The 27,384-nt window shown below is 48.3% G+C and overlaps 1 protein-coding gene across 1 annotated transcript; it reads right to left on the reverse strand.

The window, feature by feature from the left end:
* Armh1 (armadillo like helical domain containing 1) lies at positions 1-27,384 on the reverse strand. The gene is made up of 11 exons (XM_052175634.1): positions 27,179-27,384; positions 21,102-21,170; positions 19,573-19,739; positions 16,315-16,511; positions 14,636-14,720; positions 1,971-2,093; positions 1,825-1,897; positions 709-838; positions 529-606; positions 200-281; positions 1-116 (listed from the first exon to the last, which is right to left on the reverse strand). Exons 1-11 carry the CDS (start codon positions 27,382-27,384, stop codon positions 1-3), a joined length of 1,326 nt encoding a protein of 441 aa, XP_052031594.1.

Raw genomic sequence — 27,384 nt, forward strand, 5'->3', positions numbered from 1 at the left:
TCACTCCTTGGATTCTGAATGAATTTTCTCAAGGTCGCTGATGAATCCCGTCTGATTTGAATCATCGGAGCCCGTGAAGAAGCTGATGGAGCTTTTGTTGATGCAGTCGCAGCTGTCTAACACTGCAGGCAACAAAGGCCACTGTGAGCCCGATTGCTGGCCCCTGACTGGGCTCTGGGTCCCCTCACCCGCTACTCACCTCTGGTAACATTGGCTTTGTTGGCTGCCAAGATGTCTGCTTGAATGCTATCTATCTTTGTGTACAAGATTTCGGCATTGCTCTGGGGATAGAAGCAGCAGGAGCCTGGCTGGACACCAGAGCGCTGTGCTCATGGAGTTGGGCTCGGGAGGATGGGTTACCGCGGGCAGAGCTGCTAAGGCTTCTAGCTTACGAGCTAGGGTAGGTAGGGGAAGACATTGTAGGGGTGGGGATGTCCAAGTCAGGAGACTAGATGCATTCTGTGCACAGGGGCAATGCTCTCCCTGTCCTGGGCATCTGCTGAGGCTGGTGGGAATGGAAATACTTACAAGGAAGAGCTGGTAGAGTTCTTCCCCCATGGACTTGCGGACATGTTCCTCCACCAGTGGGAACATTTGCACAAAGTACTGCGGCAGAGGGTGGGCGGGGTGGCAGGAGAGTGTGGGTATCTGCAGATTTGACTGCCCAGGTCCTGCAGTCTGCCACATGCCCCACCCCAGCCCTCATACCTCTAGTGTGAGGCTGGCTAGCCTCTGGCTATTGCTGTGGTCAGTGTTACCCATGGCCGACATCAGGCTGTGGATCACGCGCAGGTGCAGCAGCTCCTCTGCCAAGTTCAAGTCGTTGCGTGCCAGGATCCTTGTGAGGTAGGAAAGAAGAGAAAGAACTGGGGACATAGGAGGGAAAGGAGCCCCTCAGCCCAAAGTTTGAAGCTTCTCTCCAGCTGAGAAACAAGATTTCCCGCAGAGATAGGATTAGTGGCTTATGCCTTTAATCCCAGTATTCGGGAAGCAGAGGCAGAGAGGCAGAGACAGAGGCAGGTGGATCTCTGTGAGTTCCAGGCCAGATTGGTCTATTGGTCTATGTAGAGAGTTCCAGAACAGCCTGCCTCAAGCTACATAAACTTTGTTATTGAGAAACCCCCACCTCTCTCTCTCTCTCTCTCTCTCTCTCTCTTTCTCTCTCTCTCTCACACACACACAAGCAAGCAACAATTATACAATTAATTCTTCCTTGAGAAGCGCATTCCTACACCCCACACTACTGTGCATTTTTCTTTTTTTGAGACTAGGTCTCACTATGCAGCCCTGGCTGTCCTGGAACTTTCTATGTAAGCCAGGCTGGTCTTGACCTCACAGAGATCCACTAGCCTTTGCCTCCTAAGTGGTGCATGTCCACCCTGTATTTTTAATATATATGTATATGGTTTCTCTGTGTAGCCCTGGCTCTCCTGGAACTCACTCTATAGACCAGGCTGGCCTCGAATGCAGAAATCTGCCTGCCTCTGCCTCCCAGAGTGCTGGGATTACAGGTGTGCGCCACCATTGCCTGGCGTATATATTCTTTTTTTTTTTTTTTTTTTTTTGGATTTAGTTTTTTCGAGACAGGGTTTCTCTGTATAGCCCTGGCTGTCCTGGAACTCACTCTGTAGACCAGGCTGGCTTCGAACTCAGAAATCCACCTGCCTCTGCTTCCCAGAGTGCTGGGATTACAGGCGTGCGCCACCACCGCCCGGCTGTATATATTCTTTTATATATTATAATATATATCTTTTTATATTATAATATCTTGTGTGTGTGTGTGTGTGTGCTTGCTGCAGTCACCCAGTCCTCCTGCAGCCCTACCCAATGGTTTTGGCAGCTGCAGCCTGCTGCAGGAACACTGGTAGCTGGGTGGTGATCTGGAGAATCGAAGAGTCTGAAGAAATGAGGAGCCATCAGCCAGGAAGCGCTTCCCCCTTCCAGGGGGCAGTCCCATAGAGGAGTCCTACCGCTGAAGATCCTGGCCTGCAGTTTGGATGTCTCCTTGACTGGTGGGATGAGCAGGGCCACAAGGCCCTTGAGTAGAGGCATGCGCACATCGTAGTGGATCAGGTCCTTTATCAGCTCGATGGCTGGAGGAGGAGAGAGAAGCTGGAGAGGCCGCTGACCTTCCAAACCCACCACATCTTACACCCCGCTGTCCCATCACTCTCCTAGCACCTTCTGCTGCTCAGCACTGGGTAAGGCCTCATGGGGGAGGTCACACCTCCTTCCTCCCCTTCTGGAGCCCATGTTAAATACCAGTAAGCTTCAGAAGGAAGGAAGGGGATGCTGAGCCCATCAAGAAAGGCTGGAGGTCAGAGCTGGAGATTCAAGACCCACAGAAAAGAGGTGCCTTTAGCTTGAAGGAATTCAGGTTTGATAGAGGAGGGAAGGGCTGGGCCAGGACAGATTACTTTTTTTTTTTTTTTTTTTTTTTTTGAGACAGGGTTTCTCTGTGTAGCCCTGGCTGTCCTGGAACTCACTCTGTAGACCAGGCTGGCCTCGAACTCAGAAATCTGCCTGCCTCTGCCTCCCAAGTGCTGGGATTAAAGGCGTGTGCCACCACCACCCGGCTACATTTACTTTTTAAAAATCTGGTCCCTATGGATCAAACTCAGGGCCTCCTACATTCTAGGAAGGTGTTTAGCTGCATCCTCAGGCCTGAGTCAGGGTTTTTTTTGTTTTGGTTTTTGACTCTTCTTCTTACATTACTGCCCTGAGAACAATCCTGGGAAAGCAGGTAAAGATAGGAAGAATGAAGCGACTCCACCAAACTTCCCTCTGACCTTAACAGGCTCACCATGGTATACAATCACCCCTCCCCACACACACACCCATTCCCTCCTACCCACACTTCCCCACCCCAACCCCTCTGCATGCTTGAAATTCTAGCACTTGAAAAGTGGAGGCATGAGTTTGAGGTCATTAAAGAAAAAACAGATAGCCAGGAATGGTGGCTACTACCCCACACCTACCTGGCAATAGCCAGGTGTGCCCCGCCCCATAGACCTGGCCCACTATACAAGGGGCAGAGGCAGGAGCAGTGAGTTTGAGGCTATCCCTTTATAGCTAGTTCCTGACAAATCTAGGCTATGTGGCTAGACTTTGTCTCAAACAAACGAATGGAAACCAAGACAGGACACCAGTGCTGACAGCCACCCATTGTCCTCTTGCTCCTGCCGGTCACGTCTCTGGGTTGTGGGTTTCATAGAAGTCTTCCAGGGCACTCTCAAAACCAGTCCTGATGCCCAGCCCGACGCTTTTTTTTTTTTTTTTGGATTTGGTTTTTTTGAGACAGGGTTTCTCTGTGTAGTCCTGGCTGTCCTGGAACTCACTCACCAAGCTGGCCTCGAACTCAGAAATCCACCTGCCTCTGCCTCTCAGAGTGCTGGGATTACAGGCGTGTGCCACCACTGCCCGGCTCCCTGACGCTTCTTGATGCTCAGATGTAGTTCTTCTTGTTGTTAGTGTAGTGGACGGGGCCTAGGCTATGTAGCCCTGGCTGGACTGGAACTTGTTATGTAGACCAGGCTGGCTCTGAACTCACAGAGATCCTCCTGCCTCTGCCTTTTGAGTGCTGGGACAAAAGACTGCACTGGCATGCCCATCTGATTAATGTTCTAACCTGGAATCATAGATCTAACAGTACTGTCCAGGGCCAGGGTCTGGCTTTTCGCAAACTTTATGTAAGCAAAATCAAAGCCTCTAAGTGCTTGGCAGCCATCGTGTGCAGCGGCCAGAGCCCCAGTAAGTGTTCCTTACTTGCTCTGCTGCTGAGTGGGTGCAGATGTGTTTGGATCAGAATGCTTTGACTCCTTTTAGCTGACCGTGCACCACTTTGTCAGCTACAGCACAATGCCACAGCAATGCCAGGGCACCCTGGGAAATGTGTCTGTGCCTGAGATGTGAAGAGAAGTGACTGGGTGGATGCCCAGGTTCCAAATGGGTCTAAGAAGATATGTTTATGATAAATTCCTGGCCGAGAGCAGCAGGTTCTGCAACGTAGTCAAATATTCCAGGAGATAAATATCTACTTCTGCCAACCCGCTGTATACTGAATGTTCCATCTTTCATTGATTATGGAACTATAGTGCTTGCAGCTCCTGAGACAAATGAAGATTTACTCACCCAGTCATTTCTGATTGTGTTTTGTAAAAATTCACAGCTGTCGCTGATTATACCCAAAGAGAAAGAAGCAGGGCCCGACTCACAGGCCTCTCTGAGACATTTGCTCTCTGAGCAAGCACTCTAAGGACTCATCCCCATCCCTGGCCAATCCGAATGGAGCATGTGCTTGCTACAGGACCAGTGCTGAGGAGACAGAGGTGGCAGTGCTCAGCAGATGTGAGGTGGATGTCACCTGTCATGGACACTTAGTTCAAGAGGAAAGAGTCATCCTTCAAATCCAGAGAGTAACTGTAGAGTCCACAGCCTGAGGCTTTGTGAGGTGGTACGATACTTGGGAAGCGGAGGGTCGTTGTTTACTTTGAGAGTCTGAGGCAGTCTAAGCTTTCTGATACCCTGTCTAAAAAACACCGAAGCAAACAAATGATCCTTGTCAGCACCCGGATGCCTCATGCTTCCCTGCTGAGCAGATGAAGAGGCTGAGGGCAAGCGGCTCTCTCAGGAAACCAGTGAGCAGGAGAGCTTCGACACCAGGGTTAACCCTGGTAATCCTGGTTAACCCTGTTCCTGTGGCAGAGGGCCTCAGAAGTGGCAGAGTAACCAAAGTCGGCCGTGGCACATGCCTTCCATCCCAGTGCTCTGAAGGCAGAGGCAGGCAGATCTCTGAGTTCAAAGCCAGCCTGGTCTACAGAGCACGTTCCAAAACAGCCAGGCTATGTAGAGAAACTCTGTTTCAAAACAAAACAAAGGAACAAAATAAGTGGCTCAGCACCTGGATATCCCATGTGTGTGTGAGAGTAAAATATTCCATCCCAGGCAGGTGTGTACGTGTGTGTGTGTGTGTGTGTGTGTGTGTGTGTGTTTGTTTGACTTTGGCATTTTAGAATTTCTTTTTGCTATTTTTTTTAAAGAGTTATTTGTTTTTTTGGTTTTTCAAGACAGGGTTTGGTTTCTCTGTGTAGCCCTGGCTGTCCTGGAACTCACTCTGTAGACCAGGCTGGCCTCGAACTCAGAAATCCACCTGCCTCTGTCTCCCAAGTGCTGGGATTACAGGCGTGCCCGCCGCTGCCCGGCCATGCTATTGCTTTTTGAGACAGGCTCTCTCTACATAGTCTCAGATAACCTAGAACTATGTAGACCAAGCTGGCCTTGAACTCAGAGATCCACCTGCCTCTGCCTCCTGAGTGCTGGGAATAAAGGCGTGTGCCACTATGCCCAGCGTCAGAGTTGGTTATTAGAGAAACTGCCTGTGTCTTGTAGATGGGAACAGGTCTGGAAGGGGCTGACATTATGAAGGAAATCTGTATCAGCCAGCCGGTGACTTTGCAAGGCTTTTGTATGACCCACCCTCCTTTTTGCCTAGGGAAGATCTTTTCATGGAAGAGCAGGTTGGGGTCTGACCCTTGCCCAGACAGAGAGCATCACAGGTGGTTCTCGACTGGGGACTTTGCGTAACTGGAAATCCTTGTTTTGCGCCTCCTCCCAGCAACCTCCTGCAATGTGCGGCCACTTCTTGTTCTCCCCATGACTGGAAGCCTGTATGCCTTTGTGTAACTACGTAGCGTTCGGTTAACCAGCACCTCCCTTCAGCCTCATACTCTGTAGAATCTGTGTTTAGGAAGCAAGATTGTTTTTCTGTTAGTCTGTCTATAAATCATTTTACAGATTAAGAGATGATCATTCCTTTACAGCAAACACACTAAATCTAAAGCTTGCGTACATACATACATAAGCAGCCACTTCCAAGGTGCCCACCTACGGTCTGAGGCAGTAGAGGAATTGGTCTGAGGCAGCAGAGGAATTCTTTGCTCGCAGAGGCTTGGGAAACCAGGGCTCCAGTTTACTGGGCACTTCTGGACAAGACTGCCACCTTCTGGCTGCACAGAGGAAGCACTCTTCAGCATAAATTTTCTTTCTTTTCCAGTGGAATACCCTCGCAGGCTCTACTTGACCAGACACGAGCTCTCTGATGCCTGAGTGTCCCGCTGCCCTTGTAACTACATCCTATTCAAATACTAATGCCGAAGCTCTAAAAATAGATTAACTCGTACATTTTTAACTACGCCATATTCAGAGACCAATACTGAAACACTAAACATAAATTAGACACAGTCTTCACTGTTAGATCAGACTGGCCTCCACTTTGTGGCAGTCCTCCTGTTGCAGCCTCCACTGTCGGCGGTTACAGACACATGCCGCCATACCTAGATAAGAATGCTGTCAGAGAACTGCTTTTTAAGAGCTGGGGAGGGCCGATGAGAGGGTTCAGTGGACAAAGGCACTTGAAGCCAAGCCTGATTGACAGAGTAAGAGCCCAAGGTCGCATGGTGGAAGGGGAAAAGTTCTGCTAGTTATCCTCTGACCCTCCCACGCACCCCCAATAAACAAACAAACAAATAAATAATAAAGGGCAGGGGAGGTTGAGCAGTTAAAGCACTTGTCAAGCAAACTTGAGGACTGGAGTTCATGTCCCCAGCACCCATGTAAATGCTAGGCTAGCACTGTGGCTAGACTGTACCCTTAGCACTGAGGAGCTACAGATAGAGATCTCAGGGGCAAGCTGGTTGGCCTAGCTCATCACACTGTTGAGCCTTAGGTTCTGCTAGAGACATTAGCATGCTAAGAGAGTGGCTAAGAAGATCTTTGGTGCCATTTTCTGACCTCCATGCACATGTGTGCATGCACACGCATGCATGCACGCACGCACGCACGCACGCACTCACAACTTTAAAGTCTAGCAAGATGTTGTAAGCGTATAGACTCAACTGAGAGGAGCTGAGATAAGCCAGTAACTTAACTACTGGAGTTCAAGGCTATCCTGGATAATGCAGCAAGAATCTGTCTCTAAAATACAAATAAAAAATACACTATCAGTATTGTGTGTTTGCTTGCTTATTTGAGACAGAGTCTCTCTCTCTAGTCCTTGTTGTCCTGGGGCTTGCTACATTGACTATGCCGTTCTACAACTCACAGAAGTCCTCCCCCGTCTCTGCCTCCTGAGTGCTGGGACTAAAGTTGTGTGCCACCAAGCCCAGCTCGCTATTGTTATTTTTAAACCATAAAGAAAATCAATAGAGTGTAAACATTATGAGCTATGGATGTGGCATATGTGGTGACATGTTCTCTGTCTCTCTCTGTCTCTCTCTCAAGTCTCCTGTAGCTAGACTATATTCAAACTTGCTATTTAGCTAAGGATGAACTTGAATTACTGATCTTACCAGTTTGTTTGAAGATAGGGTCTTACTTTGTAGCTCAGGCTGGCTTTGAAGACGTGTGTGTGTGTGTGTGTGTGTGTGTGTTGTTGCTGTCCTCAGAGCCACCATGTGGCTGCTAGGAATTGAACTCAGGACCTTTGGAAGAGCAGTCAGTGCTCTCAACGCTGAGCCATCTCTCCAGCCAATCTCAGGCTGGCTTTGAACTTATGACATTCATCCTGTTCATCCTGTCTCTACGTCTTGAGTGCTAGGATTACAGGTATGAACCTATATCCCAGTTATCTGCTATCTGCTCTTCTAGGCAAGTGTGGTGGTTTGAATAGGAATGCCCCCCACCCCCAGAGACTTGTGTGTTTGAATGCTTGGCCCATACAGAGTGGTACTATTACAAGGTGTGGCCTTGATGGAGTAGGTGTGGTCTGTCTTGATTAAGAAAGTGTGACACTTGGAGGCAGGCTTTGAGGTCTCCTGTGCTCAAGCTCCACCCAGTGTGGTACACAGTCTCCTTCTGCTGCCTGTGGACCAAGATGTAGAACTCTCTCGGCTCCTTCCCCAGGGCCATGTCTGTCTGGACGCTGCTGTGCGTCCTGCCATGATGACAACAGACTGAGCCTCTGCAACTGTGAGCCAGTGAAAGAGTTTCCTTTATAAGAGTGGCCACCGTCATGGTGTCTCTTCACACTGACGGAAACCCAAACTAAGACAGCAAGGGTTCTTGTTTTTGTTTTTAATATATTTGTATTCTATGAGTTTGAGTGTTTTGCCTTTATGTATGCAAGCACACCAGGTATAGTTGTTTGCTGCATGTGGGACCCAGCTTGGGCTTCCTGCAAGAGCAGCAAGTGTCCTTAACTCCGGAGTCATCTCTCCAGCTTCTTCTGAGCAAGTTTTGTTGTGTACAACCAGCCTGTGCACTGATGATGTGAGCTCCTTCTAAAACCTGAGTCAAACATCACGTCCTCTAAAGGGGAAGATGCTGGCGGCGAGGGTGGGGCACAGATACCCAAGGGCCAAGAAAGTGGGGAAATGAAAACAAGCTTGCCTTGGGGTTTCTATCTACCTAGATAGAAACTGTATAATAAAACTCTTTAAATGCTAAACCAAGTGTCACAGTTTCAGTGCTAATATAACCTGTGCATGTGATACACTTGTAGTAGCTTTGCAGCCTGTGAGAAGACTCCGTGGTAAAGGTGCTTCTTGTCAGGCCCCACCATGCACACACATGCACGCGCGCGCACACACACACACTCTTGCACACTAAATATGCACTACAGCATGTGTGTTGGACTCAGAGGATTCTTTGTGAAGTCAGCTCTCTCCTCTATTCACATGCCTTTGGGGAACTGAACTCAGCCCATCAGGTTTGGCAGCAAATGCTTTTACCAGCTGAGCCACCTGGATGGTCCCACTGACATTTCAGTGTTTTTTATTTTATTTTATTTTATTTATTTATTTATTTATTTATTTATTTATTTATTTATTTAAGGATGGAACCTACTTTGCCGACAGGATCGAGCAGAAGCAGCATGCATGTGTAAGAGCTGTTTTTATCTTTAGTTATCTGTTGTTTTGCATGTGTGAATGGGTATGCATATGGGTAAATGCCTGACACAGTATATCTTTGCAGTTCAGAGGAGTCAGTTCTTTTTTTTTTTTTTTTTTTTTTTTTTTTGGTTTTTTTGAGACAGGGTTTCTCTGTATAGCCCTGGCTGTCCTGGAACTCACTCTGTAGACCAGGCTGGCCTCGAACTTAGAAATCCTCTGCCTCTGCCTCTGCCTCTGCCTCCCAGAGTGCTGGGATTACAGGCATGCACCACCACCGCCCGGCGAGTCAGTTCTTTCTTTCCTCCATGTGGGTCCTCTGGACCAAATTCAGGTCATCAGACCTGAAGGTAAGCATCTCTACCTGCTGAGCCATTTTGCTGCCCTTGGATCCTCTTCTCTCTCTCTTTCCCCTCTCTTCTCGCCCCTCTCTTCTCTCCCCCTTTCTTCTCTTCTCTTTCTTCTCTCCTCTCCTCTCTTCTTTCTCTCTTCTCCCTTCCCTTCCCTTCCCCTCCCCTCCCCTCTTCTCTCTCTCTCTCTCTCTCTCTCTCTGTTGTCTTGGAACTTGATTTCTAGATGAGACTGGCCTTGAACTCACAGAGATCCAACTGCTTCTGCCTTCCAAGTGTTGGTATTATAGTGCCAGATGACAGCAGCCCTGCTGATATCTTGACCTGGAAACCTCACAAAATATCCCAAGTCAGAGCTGGGTATGCTGGTGCACGCCTATAGTCCCAGCATCCTGGGTTACAAAAAAAGACTCAAAAAGGGGGTGTTGTGGGGCATTAAGCACTTGGTTAAGCTGCCCTCAGATTCCTGAGCCAAGAACACTATGGGATAGTAAAAGCTTACCAGCCCATGTTGTAATCCCAGCACTCTGGAGGCTGGAGCAGTAGGAGCAGGGATTACGGCCTGGGGTCAGCCTGGGCTACACAGTGAGAGCTTTACTATCTCTAACTGCTACATTTTAGGCACGATTTTTAATGTAGAAATAGGTCCCTAATATACAGACAGATTTAACGGCTTTTGCAGGTTTGGGCAAACAGTCAAATAAACAATTTTCACTTCTCCTTTACAGAGCACTGTAAAGGAGCTTTTGTCTCTGCTCTGTTTGGTGACCTGGGACAAAGGTCAGGAAGAGGTGACCGTCTGCAAGGCTTTGATTGCCCATCATTGAGAAGCTGGTGTGAGGTCTGCAGGGCAAAGACATGGAGAAAGTGCCAGCCTGGGGCAGAAAGGAGGTGTTGGGGAGGAGGCCTCAGAATGTGGTTTCTGCCAACTCCCTTGGCCCCACTAATGCTGCCAATAGGAACTGCCAAGACATTTTCAAATATTTGCAGGGCACATATCATCAGTAAGGCAGTGATTTGGTCAATTGTCATTCAGCGAGTTAATCTTTTGGCCAGCGTGCATCTGGCAAATGTGAGTTACAGCAAATTAGTGTGCAACTTACCAAATGATACATTATGATGTTTATGTCCCTAAGTCAACAATTGATGGTTTATTTATAGTTTATTTGTAAAAGACACTAACAACTTTATTGGTTCCTCACTCTCTTACTTTCCTTCCTTTCTTCCTTCCTCCCTCCTTTCTGTCTGTCTGTCTTTTTGCATTGCTTAGGGGAATAGGCCACCACTGAGTCATTAATTAATTAATTAATTAATTATTGGTCCTGAAGCGATGGCTCAGCTGTTAAGAGCACTGGCTGCTCTTTTAGAAGACCTGGGTTCAATACCCAGCATCCACAGGGCAACTAACAACCATCTGAAACTCCAGTGCCAGGGGGATCTAATGCCCTCTTCTGGCCTCTACAGGTAGCAGACATGCATGCAGGCAAAACACGCATCTCCATAATGATTATTCTTACATTTAACTAGGTGCATGACACATGCCTCTAATCCTAGCACTTAAGAAGCAAAGACAGACGGACTGGGACTGAGTGAGTTCCAAGCCAGTAGGACTACACAGCGAGGCACTATGTCTCTAAAAGTAAAATAAAATAAAATAGAAAAAAAATTGCTGGGTAGTGGTGGCACATACCTTTGATCTCAGCAATGGGGAGGCAGAGGCAGGCGGATCTCGGAGTTTGAGGCCAGCCTGGTCTACAGAGAGAGTTTCAGGGCAGTCAGGGCTACACAGAGAAACCCTGTCTCCAAACAACAAAAAATTTTTCAATTTAGTGTGTGCGTGTGCATGTGTGTGTGTATGCGCACATGTCACAGCACTCCTGTGGAGGTTACCAGGATATCTTGCAGGAGTCAGTTCTTTTCCCCCATGTGCACCCTGGGGATTGAGCTCAGGCTGACAAGTTTCGAGGCGTGCCCCTTTACTCAGCGCCAGCCCACCAGCTCTGGGTTTGGGAGACCGGGGCTCGTCAAAGCTCAGGAGGCTGGCCTCAGACTTGGGGGCCTTGGCCTCGACAGCTTCTCCACTCTACGGAAGGGACACAATGAATGGCTGCTTTTGTCCCTTTAAACTGCTAGTTCTGATAAGTCCCCACTTGCCACCAATTCCTGGAATGGCAGGCCTTCCTGAGAGGAAAGTGTCATTTTTCACTTCAGAGCAGTTATAAATGGAGATAAATTCCAGGCAGGACTACTTTGGAGAAGCCCTCTCCTAGGTCTGGTTTTGGCTCAGCTTAAATGGGATGGTCATTAAGAGAGATTCTGAAGTCTGCAGTGCGATGAAAAGCCGGGGGATGTCGGTGAGCACAGGCCTCCCTCCTCGTGTCCCCTTCTGGTGAAGGGGACAGGAGCAGGTGCCGGGAGCTCTGGAGTGGTTAAAGGCAGCGAGCCTGGCGCCCTCCTGAACACTGCTAACATACTGAGAGACCAGGGGCCGCTGGGCGGGCTGGCAGCTGAGAGCTCTCGTTGCCCTTGCAGAAAACTGGAATTCAGCTCCAGCCTCCGCACTGGCGGGCTCCCAATTGCCTGTAAGTCCAGCTCCAGAGGATCCGATGTCTTCTTGTGGCCTCTGTGGGCAGTGCCCACAAGAAGGAGCATGCATGTGCCCCCCCCAAACTGTATTTTATTTTTTAAAAGATTTATTTCTTTAATGTATGAATGCTCTATCTGCATGTATACCTGTGTGCCAGAGAGGGCATTGGATCCCATTACAGATGGTTGTGATCCCATGTGGTTGCTGGGAATTGAACTCAGGACTGGAAGAGCAGCCAGTGTAATAACCATTGAGCCATCTTTCCAGCCCTTATTTTATTTTTTCAGTTGAGCAACTGAACAAGAAAGGGGGAGAGGAGCCCTATTCATCTGCCCATAGAGTGCTACCCACAGGGACTGCCCAGACCCAGCACCCCTCCTGAGTGGTTTAAAGAACTGGCCACAATATTATTTGGTCTTCTTTTCGTTGAGATGTGGCAACTGTGTGTGTGGCCCTGTGACTTATTATTTTTTGTTTGTTTGTTTTCGAGACAGGGTTTCTCTGTGTAGCCCTGGCTGTCCTGGAACTTGCTCTGTAGACCAGGCTGGCCTCGAACTCAGAGATCTACATGCTTCTGCCTCCTGAGTGCTGGGATTAAAGGTGTACATCAGCACTGTGCTGCGTCCTGTGATTTCTAGCAGGACACACTGTGTGCTATTTAGGAGGCTTGGCCACAAGAAGCCATGCAGTTTCACACTGGATGCTCTTGGATGCCCTCTTTCTTGGGACCCAATCACCAAGCTATGAGAAGCCAAGTGTCAACACAGAGGGCACACAGTTGATGGTCCTGGCTAAGTCCTACCTCCAAATACTTCAGCCCCTTGAATTAGCCCCAAGACCTAGACTTTCTTCAGATATAAAAATTAAGTAGAGTGGGCCAAAAAAAAAAGCTTTAGAAATCAGAATAATTATCATTTTAAAACATTATTTGCAAAAATGAAAATTAATGAAAAAGCCATTCATGATGAATAATATATCCAAATTACTCAGTGTATCCAGAAACTATCAATCTTGGCTTCTTCCTCCCAGATAGAGAGTCCTATGGCCTCCTTTTCAGCTGTGCACGGAACACTCGCCTCCTGGGATCAATAATACAGGAAATAAGTTCTGTGGCTGGTGCTCTTAGAGTGCTCTTGTGTGTGTGTGTGTGTGTGTGTGTATGAGTGTGTGTGTGTGTGTTTGTGTTCCCATCTGTCTGTCTGATCTTTCTTCATTCTCTCGTTGCCCAAGTTGTGTTTCTAGGATTCAGCCACTGAGGTCACAGCAGTGGAATGTGTTCAGGATTCCAAGGTAGGGAGGTAGACTTGAGAGAGCACACTTGGCCTAGTGTGGTGCTGCATGCCTGTAATCCCAGTTCTTGGGAAGCTGGTGGAGGATAGAGTTCAAGACCAGCCTAGACTGCCTAAGAGACACAGTCTCAAAAAAGGAAAAAGAGGCGGCGGTGGTGGCGGCGCACGCACGCCTATGATCCTAGCACTTGGGAAGCAGAGGCAGAGGCAGGTGGATTTCTGAGTTCAAGGCCAGCCTGGTCTACAGAGTGAGTTCCAGGACAGCCAGAGAAACCCTGTCTCAGAAAAGGAAAAAGAAAAAGAAAAAGAAAAAGAAAAGAAAAAAGAAACCCTCATCACACACCCAGCCTTCACTCCCTCAAGCCAGCTGACAACTGGGTGTGTTGCAGGCTTTGTACCCTGAGGATTAATTTGAGAAATACATGATGTGGCCTATGGAAGATCAATAAATGAATGACTCAGCAGATGAAAATGTATGGATGCCATCAGTGTCCAAATTAGTTAGTTTGGTTGGTTGTTTTTTTGTTTTTGTTTTTTGTTTTTTTGTTTTTTTTTCCTAGGGTGGGTTATGTTTGTTTTGTTATGAGACAGCATTGAGGTTTGGTCTGTTGCAATGTATTGTCATAATGCTAAATACTGGCTCTGGTTGTCTCAGGGACAAGAGAATCCTTGGTGTACACCAAGTGATGCTATGTAACCTTGCTCCTCAATGTAAAACTACTGGTTAACTAAAGATGCCAACAGCCTGTAGGTGGACAGAAGAGAGGTGCGTGGGGTTTCAGGTCCCATGCTTGGTGTCTGAGGCAGGAGACCATGTTTAGGGAGGAGAAGATGCCGTGGGGTAGTGAATCATGAAAACATGGCCACGAGGGCGGGGCAGTTGGAGTTAGGAACAGCCGGGATGGAACACGGCAAGGTGTAACTTGGGGTTATTGATAGGGAAGTAGATCTAATGACTTAGAGGAAAGATATCTGCCAAGCTTTGGTGCTTTAAAGGCTATCATAAATAGAAAGGTTTTGTGTCTTTTATCTGGGAACTGAATGATTAAAGGAGGGTAGAAACTACCAGTTGAGATTAAGTATTTACTACAAGACAGTTGCACTATGAAGCTGAGGTTGGCCTGGAATTTGAGATTCTCCTGTCTCAGCCTCCCAACTGCTGAGGAGAGAGGTGTGTACCACCGTGCTGGGCTTCCCTTTCCATTTCCCCAGTGCCTGAAGTCTGACCCAGCCATGTACACACTGGCTGAGCATCATGGAGTCACAACCGTAGCTTACTCAGGGCCTTCAGTGCAGACACAAGAAGCATATGATAAAGAGTTATGGACATAGCCAGTCCTAACCATTGCTCAAACAAACGAAATATGACCACCATTTTCTGAGGAACTTGCTGACTGATTCTAAACTGGCCTTTTCCCCCTGGCAAGGTTATTTTGGGCACTCAGCACCAGGCTCTTTGTGAATGGAGGGAGACTGGAGAGTTGCCTCTCGCTGCCACCTTTGGTGACCTGGAGGCCTCCCTACCTTCATACTGGACCTCCAGGTGCACTGTGCTGAGGACCCCCAGCACACAGTCCACGATGCTGGGGTGTGTCGCTCCAACGATTGACTGGCAAGACAGACAAGAGGACAAGAGGGTTGACTCTTTTTTTTTTTTAAAGCAGTTAGTGACTTTATTTTTATAACTCCCCCCCCCCACCCCCAGACAGAGTTTCTCTGTGTAGCCCTGGCTGTCCTGGAACTCACTCTGTAGACCAGGCTGGCCTCAAACTCAGAAATCCGCCTGCCTCTGCCTCCCAGAGTGCTGGGATTAGAGGCGTGTGCCACCACTGCCCGCGAGGGTTGACTCTTTAGGCCTAGAGGAAGGGAAAGGAGGACCCTAGACAGCCAGGCTGTGGGATGGCCTGATTCTGTAGTTTTTAGCTCTAGATGCCTTAAGCCAAGTCGCCTGGCTGCCCGTTGAGACGCAGGACAGAGGTCTGTGGCTACGGCTTGGGGAGAGAGGACACAGTGAGGAGAAGAGTACTCATCCCTGATCTTCTCTCTCTGAAATCTCATCTTTCTGTTAACCTGTCTTTTACCTCTTCAGACTTTACCTATATCACCTCTGCCAGCTAGTGAGAAGACAGGGCCACGTCAGCAAGGGTCTATGGAAGCACCCACTGTTGGAGGGAGGCCCTGCATGGGGCCTGTAGGGCCTCAGGTCTGACTGTGGTCTCCCACTGGCTCCACTCAGCTCCTGGAGGCGTCCCTTCTCCTTCCCCCCTGACGTGGTGAATCCTGTCTGGGGAGTTTCATTTACTTCAGCTTCACTTGTTAGTAATCTGTTTGTGAACTCCAAGTGGACATCTGCACCCTGGGCTTTTCTCCAGAGCTTGGGTCTTTTATTTTCTGCGGCCCAGTGGCCTCTCCAGTAGCTCTGGGCAGTGGTTCTTAAACTGAGCTAAGGAGGACCCCTTGGGAATTGAAAAGCCAAAGTGTCACCGAGGCCCTCTTGGGACCCACTGCCACTTACTGTGTCCAAACCCAAGTCTTCCCACAGCAACCTGATTTCTCCTCTTTATCCACTCTCTCTCTTGGCCTGTTAGCAACACTCAAAGATAGATGGCATCTTTGACATCTATTCTTAGTTCCACATCTGTCTCAGACATGTCTACCTACCTTGGTTACCTATGTACCCACTCCCACCGTCACCATTCAGGCTATTTTGTCATCTGCCCCCCCCCCCCCCCCAGCCCATCAGCTGGGGCACTTGTGAGAGTTTTCAACCATTCATGTCAAAGCCACTTTTGTTCCCCTCCTTACTAAGCATGATATCACCATACCCTCAAAAATCTGACTTCACTCACAGTCTAGGGCAGAAGCCAAGAAGAAGGGAAGAAAAATCTTTTCCTAGCAGTGAGATCTGGCCTCTTCACTTACAAGAGGCCTGCGGAAGCCCGTGCTGCTTCTCCTGTCAAATGGATGCCTTTAATCTTTCCCACAGTTCCCTTGCCTTCCATGTTGCTTGTCTCTAGCACTTTGAAGTCTGCCAATATCTTTCTGATCCTTAAACAAACAGGACAAATCTCTCTGCTGGGAGACTGAACTCCATGCCCCGCCTTGGCCTTGGGAAGCGGGGGGATTGACAGGCAGGTGGAAGTGCCGCTGGGGGTGGGGGGAAGGTAAGACTGCATGGACTCCGGAGCATGGTTGCAGCTCACCTGGGCAGTCTTGAGAGTCTGCAGGGCCAGCTGCTGGGCTTTCGGGGACCCACAGGGCAGCAGGGCGATCAGGCCTTTGTAGACTTGGTTTTGGTACTTGGGATTGCCGTGGACCAACGTATCCAGCAGAACCTGCACTTCCTCCTGAGTCTCTTCTGATTTAGACTTTGCCAGAAATTCTGCAATGGCTCTCACACCTAGGCAAAGGAGAGGAAATGTTAAATTGGACAGGATTTAGGTTTAAAACACTTCCCATTCAACACTGCTTAGGTTATTGATTCAGCTGGTTTATTTGTTTTTTTTTTTTTTTTTTTTTTTTTTTGGATTTGGTTTTTCCAAGACAGGGTTTCTCTATGTAGCCGTGGCTGTCCTGGAACTCCCTCTGTAGACCAGGCTGGCCTCAAACTCAGAAATCCACCTGCCTCTGCCTCCTAGAGTGCTGGGATTACAGGCATGCACCACCACCGCCCGGCGATTGAGCTGGTTTAACTGAAGCACGGTTTTGGTTTTTTGTGCTGGGCATACAAAGTCTTTCTCACCAGACTGTAACCTTTGTTAATGTATTTTTATTTTATTGTATAGACAGTCTCATGTATCCCTGGCTGTCCTGGAACTCACCATGTAGATCAAGTGACCTCAACTTCACAGAGATCTGTTGTCTCCCTCCTAAGTGTTGGGATCAAAGGTATGTGCCACCATACCCAGCTGGTTGTAATCATTTTTTTTTGTTTTTAAATAATATTCATCAACTTTAGCTTGCGAGTATGTGTTTTGCCTGTGTGTGTGTGTGTGTGTCGTTGCACAGCTTTTGAGTCTGGTACCTGCAGAGGCCAGAAGACATATCAGATTTCCTGGAACTGGAGTTACAGACAGTTGGGAGCCATTGAGAGAGAGTTGGGCTAGACCTAGGTCCTCAGAAAGAGCAGCAACTGCTGTCAACCACCTCTCCAGACCGAGCTGTATTTATTTATTTTTGGTTTTTTGAGACAGGGTCTCTAAGTATCCCTGGCTGCCCTGGAACTCCTATGTAGACCGGGCTGACTTCGAACTCACAGAGATCCCCCTGCCTCTGTCTCTCCAGTGACATGTGCCACCATCCCTGGAAAGATTTAATTTTTTAAAAATTTTATATGTATGGGTGTTTACTTATATGTATGTATGTACATCACACGTGTACCTGGTGTCCACTGAGATCAGAGGGACTGTTGTATCTCCTGGAATCGGAGTTCCAGTTGTGAGCCACCATGTGGGTGCTGGGAATGGAACCAGAGCCATCTGTAAGTTCAGTCACTGCTGAGCCATCTCCGGCCCCTTGGCAGTCGATCGTTTTATCTTAGTTTTGTTGCCAACATTAGTCATAATGAGTTTACAAAGAGTTTTAGGTAATAGCTAATAAAAAGCTTGTTATATGTGGTGGAAAAGGATACATTTAAAATTGAGGGTCAAAAGCCGGGCACGGTGGCATACATCTTTAACCCAGCACTCAAAGCAGAGGCAGGCAGATCTCTGAGCTTGAGGTCAACCTGTTCTACAGAGAGTGTTCCAGTTCCAGGACAGCCAGGGCTCCATAGAGAACACACACACACACACACACACACACACACACACACACACACACAGGATTTGCCACATCCTGGTGTTGATGCTCAAGCGCTGAACAAAGCAAGGACGGTGTTGAGTTTACAATCCTAGCTCTCGGGAGCTGGAGGCAAGATCAGAAATCCAAGGCCAGCCTGGGCTACTGGGGTGGCTTGAATGAGTTGTCCTCTACAAGGCTCTGACATTTCAGCATTCGGTCCCTACCTCTCTGGAGGACGATTAATAAGGTGTGGCACTAGCTAATAAAACTAACTCCTTGCTAGAGATGTGTTGCAGAGATACACCATAAATCTGGTATCAAGGGTTCAAAAGAGTGGCCGTTTCAAATGAGGTCCATCTGCTTTCTGTTTATGGTTTAAAATGTGAGTTCTGCTGCTGCGGTCAGCATGTCTGTTGCTTGCAGCCACTTTGCCCACCATGATGCACTCTTAGCCCTCAGGAACCATAAACCCCAAACAAAGTCTCCTTCTATGAGTTGCCTTGGTCATGGCTGAGATAAACAGCCACAGAAAAGTAACTAAGACACTACACAGATAGTGTGAGTCCAGCCTGGGCTCCATGGGCTAGAGAGACGGCTCAGTGGTTAAGAGCGCCTGCTACATAATCCTGAGGACCTGAGTTTACATTCCAGCACTAAGATGTGAGCCAAGCACCCTTGTGACTTGCTGGGTATCCTTCGTATACCGTAACCCCAGTTCCAAGGTGGGTGGAGATAGGAGGATTTCTGGGGCTTGGTGGCTTCTAGTTTAGCCAAGAAAACTCAATTCCCAGTTTTAGGGAGATGTTGTGGCTAGCCCTGGCCTTGTATTTTGATGCTAATTCCACTCCTCAGAGGGGCTGCAGATGAGGAGTTGCCTTGTGAATCTTCTCTCCACCTTAACTTTACAAATAAAGGCTCGAGCTAATGATTGGACAGGAGGAAAGGGGAGGAGCTGAGAGTTTGGGGGAGGAGAAAAGGATGGGTGGGGCGGAGGAGCTAAGGAGGGAGGATCGATGGGGAAGGAAGAGGAGCTACTCATCAGATTGTTGGAGAAGCTGCAGAGAGATCGTGGCCTGGCGAAACCACAAGTTATATGGGATAATCTAGATGGGAATAGAGTAGTGTAGTGGGAGATCTGCCCAATCTAGGCTTATAGCTTGTATTGTTACTGATTGAGTTGAGATTTCTTTTACCAGGCAATTGGGTTGGAAACAAAATAGCAACAGGGAGAGACCCCCCCCCCCCCTTAAAAGAGAGGAGCGGGTGGTGGTGGTGAGCGCCTGTAATCCCAGCACTCTGGGAGGCAGAGGCAGGCGGATTTCTGAGTTCCAGGCCAGCCTGGTCTACAGAGTGAGCACCAGGACAGGCAGGGCTATACAGAGTAACCCTGTCTTGGAAAAAAAAAAACAAAAAAACAAAAAATCCAAACAAAACAAAAAACAAAAGAGAGGAGCATGAAAGAGGGGGACACCTAGCACCCCCTTCTGGTCTCTGCAATGCATTCACACACACAGACACATATATGCACCCATAATAAGTAAACTAAAAGAGAACTATTTCTGAAACTATCTTTCTTTTAGCAAACAGCAGGGAAGCCATAAGTCTGGTCTTGTGGTTGTGATGTACACAGAGAAGCTCACCGAGGGATATGCCCACAGGCCAGCACAGCCTGGACCTACCATAGCTTTCGCAGATGAGCTCCTTGTACTTCCTGCCAGTGTTTGCAATAATCTGAAGTAGTTTGATGGATTCCTTTTTGTCCTCTTCTTTGATCTTCTCTAGACCAAGTATTTCCAAGAGCGTTAGGACACCTCCAATCTCGAGAAATTCTATCAGGTACCGATTGCTGTCCAGGGGGAGACCACACGGAAAGGACGCTTGAGGAGTTCCTTAGCACAGAACCCAAGGCATCCGAGGCCAAGGCACTGTCTTCACACACTTGACTCCAACCCAGGAGATATCCAATGACAGACAAAGTTGTTTGGATTTAAAATTTCTTTATATTGATATATTAAATATATATTAATTCAGTACACACATACATTTATATGTTTAGATTACATCTCACCACTTTGCTTTGAACTTGCTATCCTGCCTCAGTTTCTGAGACACCGAGGTTATAGGCAGGTGCTGCTGTGCCCAGCTAAAAAAACACTGGAACTAAGTTCAACAGGCATTCTTGGTTTTGGTCTATTTTAGTCTTCTGTGTCCCTTGTCTTTTTTTTGACGGTCTCATTACAGTGTTGACTAGCACTGATATGAGAATCATGATGGCTTTGACCTTGCAGCGATCTCTTGCCTCTGCTTCCTTCCCCCCCTAGCCCCCACAGCCTTCCCCCCCCCCAGGGTTTCTCTGTGTAGCCCTGGCTGTCCTGGAACTCACTCTGTAGACCAGGCTGGCCTTGAACTCAGAAATCCACCTGCCTCTGCCTCCCAAGTGCTGGGATTAAAGGCATGCGCCACCACTGCCCGGCTTTTGCCTCTGCTTACTGGGATTACTGGTGTGAACCCCACAGCTGTTTAGCTCTGCTCCCTCTCTCCCCCTCCCCTGCTCTCCTCTCTTCTCCCCAACCCTTTCTTTCTTTCCATAATGGCACTTTAACTGTCCCTTGGTAAATCCTTCACCAGAGAGCCATGTACACTTGGTGGGACAAAGGCATGCCAGGCTGCCATCCTTTTGACTGCAGAAGGCAGTGTCGGGTCAGTAAGTGAACTATGCTGCTTCCTAGAGGACCCTATGGAACAGACACACTCCCTCCTTGTGTGCCTAAGTTCTAAGGATGGTTTCTGGAAAGACTGGGGACTCCAGCATACGGGAGCCTCTGAATACAGGGACTGACTGAGGAAAGGAGGGAAAGAGGCATAGAGAGACCAAACACTGGGGTAAAACCCCTGGGGCTCATCAGGCCTGAAAAAATGTGTATCCACCCTCTGGGCCTTTTAAGCTAAGTGAGCCAATAAATTGCCCTTTCCCAAGTCTAGTAAAAATGTATTTTTATGTTTATATTTTTATTTTTTATGACTCTCAACCAACATGGTACTGACTAGTGAAGTGTGGGCGATGGAGGCTGCCTTGCTCAGCCATTCCCCGGGGGCTAGGATATACCCACTGGCACCTCCAATCACCGCCCTGTGTAGCCGAGATACCAAGGACTCCATGAGCTGACCTGACAGCTGAGACCCAGCGTCCCTCTGGGACGGGACTTACCTGCTCACAGCAGATAGGAAGATGCCAATGGACCTCAGGATCTTTCCTAACTCCAAGCCAGTCATATAGCTGTGGCGGCGTTAAAGAGCGCCCAGGTGGTTGCCATTTAGCGTGATCCCTAGTACTGCCAAGGGCCAGGGTGAGGGTGAGGATGACCTGTGCCCTTCACCCTGAGAGGAACCATGGGATTAAGTGCAGAGCTAGTACATTGTGTGTGTGTGTGTGTGTGTGTGTATGTGTGTGTGTGTGTGTGTGTGTGTGTGTGTGTGTATGTATGTGAGTGTATCTATGTGTGTGTGTGTGTTTTGTTGTTACCTGTTCTCTAAGAAATCCCTCCAGGGCAATCCACCCATCTGGGCTCTGCAAACTCCTTAGGGAACAAAGAGCTTCCTATAGACCCAAGCGTATGAAGAGAACTGACAGCTTCTCAGGCCATGCATCGTTTGGGTCTCTGCACAGCTCGTTATTTTATGTGATAATAAAGCCTTAGTCCTAGACTTCTTTACAAAAAATTAGCTTCATCTGGGCCTAATGACATAAGCCTTTAATCTCAGCACTCTGGAGGCAGAGGTAGGTGGATATCTGTAAATTCAAGGCTAGCCTGGGCTACAAAGTGAGTTCCAGGACAGTCAGGGTCATTACATAGAAAACAAACCAACAGGGCTGAAGAGATGACTCAGTGGTTAAGAGCATGGACTGCCCTTCCAGAGGTCGTGAGTTCAAATCCCAGCAACCACATGGTAGCTCACAACCATCTGTAATGAGATCTGATGCCCTCTTCAGGGGTGTCTGAAGACAGCAACAGTGGAATCACACACATAAAATAAATAATCTTTAAAAAAAAACCCAACAATAAAAGAATTAGCTTTATCATTAATTCTCCATTCTGTACTTGCTCCAAATTTTACACTGGAGGTCACTATCCCTATGAAGAATTGCATGGCTTCCTAATAAGAATAACAGGAAATGGAGGAAAAATTAAACTCTGATTTAAAGCAACCTCAGTATTTAATGTTATTTTTTTTAATGCGAGCCTTTGGAAAAAGCCTCACTGTAATAAAGCATCCTGATCGCGCCTCGGCTCAAATGCAAGGCACGAAATCAAGCCGTAGCAGAGAGGGGACCAGTCAACAATTACTAGGCTCATAACACATCATGGGCTCTTAGAACACTTAAGAAATTAGCTGGAATTATTGCAGTCTGTGAGGATGACTGAGAGCTTCCAGGACTGAGAGAGGCTAATGTAATGTGCTGGAGGTAATGGTGCTTTGTTGGGGAGTGGGGTGAGGCGAATTATCTCTGCCGCACCCCAGTTCCCAGGATGCCAATAGAAGGAGAGACGCATCGGCTCATTAGGAAAGGCTCTTTAGTGCAGAGCCAGTGTTTGCTCTGGAGCCTGGCCCCCTGCCTGTTGCCATCACAGCCTGGCCGGGCAGTGAGCCCACGGGGCAATCTCTCTATTGCTACGTTGCCCATCTCCAGTCCCAATCTTTGCCCTGTTCCTGCCTCGTTTTCTTAAGTTCCTAGCTGGGCTGACAGGCTTCTGTCAAGTACTTTTCCCCGTCACAGGCTAGTCTCCGTTTCAGTCACTTATGGTGTATGCTTTTCTTCTTTCCCTCTTCCTCCCCTTCTCCCCTCTTCTCCTTTCCCCTTTCTCCCTCCTCCTCCTCCTTTTTTCCTTCCTTTCTTCTTCTCTCCTCCTCCCCCTTCTTTTGTGGAGAGGGTCTCGCTATGTAGCCCAGGCTGGAAGCTCCTTCTTTGGCATCCGCCGCCACACCCTGCTCTACTCAACCTTCCAAGGCTCATTTTCTTATCGCTGAGACAGGATCTTAGAAATCACCTATCAGGCTGTCAAAGGGCAGGATATATGAACAGTGCGGGCTCAGGGCCTGGAACATTAAGACACAGAAAGTGACAGCTAACAGTGTCACCATCATTGTATAAATCATTGATTGTTCTGATCTGTTATAGAAGTTCAAGACCCACAGAAAGTTTATGTTTATGTGGTCAGTTTTGCAAAAGATAACAATGTCATGTGGGCTTGTTTCCTCTTGGGTGAGCAACTGGAGGACTTGGGGGGAAGGACAGCTAACAACTCAATGCACTGTCACTTCCGGGGGGCTACTCCTAATGGCAGGATTACAAAAAAAGGTAGGGATGGATGATTCTAGGTTAGAAATGGGCTCTCCAGACTGTAGACCCCATTTGTAAACAGCGTTTTCATAGAGCTCATGTTAGCACTGGCTGGCAGGCACATGGCATAAGAAGGCGCGATGCCCCGTGTATTAAATGCACTGAGCACAAGAGAGGTAAGCAGAGCACACGCTCTGGAGGCATGAGCACTTACGGGGTGGTCAGACAGGCCCTGCAGCAGACAGACAGACAGACAGACAGGCACACTGACAGGAGGACGAGGGCAGAGCATCTCAGAAGCGACAGTGGGCAGAGTCATCCCTGAGGTCCCAGCCCCCCGGGAGGCTGAGGCAGGAGGAACACACTTTTGAGGGTAGCCTGGGATATGTAGGAAGATCCTGTCTGAAAAGGGAACTGGAGGGCAGTGGCTGCTGTGGAAGGCCTGGAGCCAGGCAAGCTGAGGGTGGCACTCGCCTTAGGGCAGAAACTTAAAGGGTACAAAGACCAATTCCCTAATCAAGGCCATCAGACTTCTTTCTCTCCTTTTTTCCTTTCTTCTTCTTTTCCGATAGGCAGGGTCTCTTGTAGCCTAGATTGAGCTCTTGAGCTTGTTATGTGGCTGAAGATGACCCTGAATTTCTGACCATCCTGACTTCATTTTTCAAGTTCCAGGATTATAGATGCTTTCCAGTACTCCTGCCTGCCATGCCTGCCTTCCTGCCTTCCTTCCTTCCCTCCTTCCCTCTTTCCTTCCTTCCCTCCTTCCTTCAACCTCATCAAATCCTACTTCAATGTTAAACTCAAAATATTGTCATTAAAGACAAGTGTGATGGCTCCCATCTGTAATCCCAGCACTTAGGAGACAGAGGCAGGTGGATTTCTGAGTTCAAGGCCAGCCTGGTCTACAGAGTAAGTTCCAGGACAGCCAGGACTACACAGAGAAACCCTCTCTCAAAAATAAACACACACACACACACACACACACACACACAAAGTAGCTGCTGCTGATTGGGATGACTGTTAGATGTGGGTCAGAAGCCAGCCAAGCACTCACGTTTCTCAAGCATAACGGTTCTACTACCGAGTTACCAAGTTCCTACGGGCAAACACCAGTGAAGTTTGAGTCACCTTGGTGCTTGAGAGGACAGAGTGAGAGGGCTCACACCTGCAGTTCCAGCACTCGGAAGGGAAAGGCAGGAGGATTGGGACTTCAAGGTCATTGTTGGTGTGCTGGCTAGTTTTTATGTCAATTTGACACATTTGTGGTCACCTGGGAAGAAGGAATCTTAGTAGAGACACCTCTGTTGGATTGGCCTGCAGGCAAGCCTGTAGGGCATCGTCTTGGATGAGGACTGAGGTGGGCGGGCCCAGCTCACTATGGGAGGTGCCACTGCTGGTCTGGTGTTCCCAGAAGGTATGAGGTAGGTTGAGCAAGTTATGGAGAGCAAGATGGTAAGCAGTGTTACTCCCAATGCCCATCCTCCATCCCGGCCTCTGCTTCAGTTCCTGCCACCAGGTTCCTGCCCCGAGTTCCTGCCCTGCCTTCCCTGGATGATGGACTACCAGCAGTAAAGTGAGATAAACTCTTTCCCTGGAAGCTGCTTTGGTGGTTTTATTGCAGCAATAGAAACCGTAACTCTTGGCCATACCATGAGTTCAAGGCCAGCTTGCCTAGCATGCATTAAGGTCCTGGGTACTAGTCAGGGGAAGGGAAGGTCTGAAGTAAACCCACCGAGAGCATAAGTGATGTGGTCCTCACAGACATCACCCTCAGCAATGGCCACCAAATAGTCTCAGTCTTATTCTGCCTGCAGAATCCAAAACACACAGGTACTGCACACTTGTCCCAAACAAGGGGTTTTTAAGACTTATTTGTTCATGTACTACACACACACACACACACACACACACACACACACACACACACAAATGAGTGCTCTGTCTGCATGCATTCTGATACACCAGAGGAGGGCATTGGATCCCATTAGAGATGGTTGGGTTGTGAGCCACTACGTGGTTGCTGGGACTTGAACTCAGGACCTCTAGAGGGAGCCAAGAAGCCAATGCTCTTAACGGAAGTTGCTCCTCTTTTTGTGTTCTCTTCCTGTTTACCTAGTTTCTTTTATAAATCAGAAATGTGAGAGTCCACCTGAGGCACAAGTAGAGCCAGTAGTTAAATGTCTCTCGGTACAGAGCTCAGATTCCAGAAGGAAACTGGAGACTCTTCCTGCTGGTGTGAGGTTGACTGGCATCATAAGAATGGATTTGAATGGGGGCTGGAGAGATGGCTCAGCAGTTAAGAGCACTGACTGCTCTTCCAGAGGTCCTGAGTTCAAATTACAGCAACCACATGGTGGCTCACCACCATCAGTAAAGAGATCTGATGCCCTCTTCTGGTGTGTCTGAAGACAGCTACAGTGTACTTAGATATAACAATAAATAAATCTTTAAAAAAAGAGAGAATAGTTTTGATTATTCAGGGAGAAGCAGAGTGAGTGAGCAGGGAAAAGGCAGGGGGGACAGAGGCTCAAGAAATGCCAAGAATGAAGGGGAGGACGGTCAAAGAAGAGACCGTCTCAAAGAGACCGTCTCAAAGAAGAGACGGACCAGTCAGAAGGAAAGAGGAAACAGGAGAGCCGCACTCCTGGAGTCTAGGGAACCTCGTGGAGAAACCTGAAGGGCTGACTGGCAAATGTCATCAAGAGGGCCTGTGTAAGGAATGGGGCTGCAGTGAGAAAAGCACTGAAACCTTGGGAAGAACGGTGGAGCTGGGTGAGCAGAGACTGCAGTGGAAGGGGAGAGAGGGCGGCACAGTGACCTTTTCCAGCAAATTGCACTGTGGAAGGGCAGGGCAGGTAAGCGCAGCATTGATGCTTGGACTTTCATTTTTAGAGTAAATGCCAGGCATGGGGATACATGTCTGTGATCCCAGCAAGGGGGAGGTGGAGGCAGAGGGGTCAGATATCTTTGGCAACATAGTCTTTGAGGCTGTTCTGGGTGACATAAGACCCTATCTTGCCCCCAAACAAAAAGGAGTAAGTGGGTCTGGAGAGATAGCTTGACTGTGCTCTTTCAGAGAACCCAGGTTCGATTCTCAGCACCTACACAGTGGCTCACAACCATCCATGGCTTCAGTTCCAGATGACCTGATTCTCTCTTCTGGCCTCTGAGGATACCAGGTACACATGGTGCACAGACATACATGCAGCCAAGACACCAAGACAACACACACACACACACACACACACACACTAAAAGATGGTAAAAAGAGGTTGAAGATAAGGGAAATGAAAAGATGTAAGACTGAAAACAAAGGCCCCGAGGAAGAGTCAAGTGTAGAATAAGCACTCAGCTTAGATGGACAGAGAACTAGCTTCCAAGTCTCCGGAGACAGAGGGCAGCGTTAAGAACAAGGATACACTTAGAGTCATGTGGTGGTTTGTATGTACTTGGCTCAGGGAATGGCACTATTAGGAGGTGGAGCCTTGTTGGAGTAGGTGTGGCCTTGTTGAAGGAAGTGTGTCAGTGTATGTGTGTGTGTGTGTGTGTGTGTGTGTGTGAGAGACTTTGAGTCCCCTCTCCTAGCTGCCTGTGGTGTTAGTCTTCTACTGTTTACCTTCAGAAAAGATGTAGAGCTCTCAGCTCCTTCAGCACCAGGCCTGCCTGGATGCCTGGTCTGAACTTCTGAACGTGTAAGCCAGCCCCAATTAAATGTTCTTTATGAGCGTTACCTTGGTCATAGTGTCTCTTCACAACAAAGAAACCCTAACTAAGACAGTTGGGAAGACTGGCAATCAAGACTTCTTGACTTTTGAGATATTTTTATCACCATATTTTTGATTCTCAAATATTGGAATCAAGAGAAAAACTCCCTCAACTACACTCCTCCCCCCCTCCGCCCCTTTTGATGATGTCCCAAGTCCCACCAATTTAGCAAAGGATACATGATTCTAAGCCAGGTGGTCACTCGTATGAGGAACAAACTGGCTCCCTGGGAAAACTCCAGCTCCAACTCGGGGCCAGTCTTGCCTTCGTTGGTTTCAATGAACGTGGTGAGAATCTGAGTTCGTAGGCCTTTGCCAGCATTGTCCCACTCCTGCAAAAAGCTTAGGAGCCGGCTGATTGCTGCCTGCTCCTTTATCGAGGTCAT

Source organism: Apodemus sylvaticus, chromosome 3, assembly GCF_947179515.1.
Source record: "Apodemus sylvaticus chromosome 3, mApoSyl1.1, whole genome shotgun sequence".
NCBI lineage: Eukaryota > Metazoa > Chordata > Mammalia > Rodentia > Muridae > Apodemus > Apodemus sylvaticus.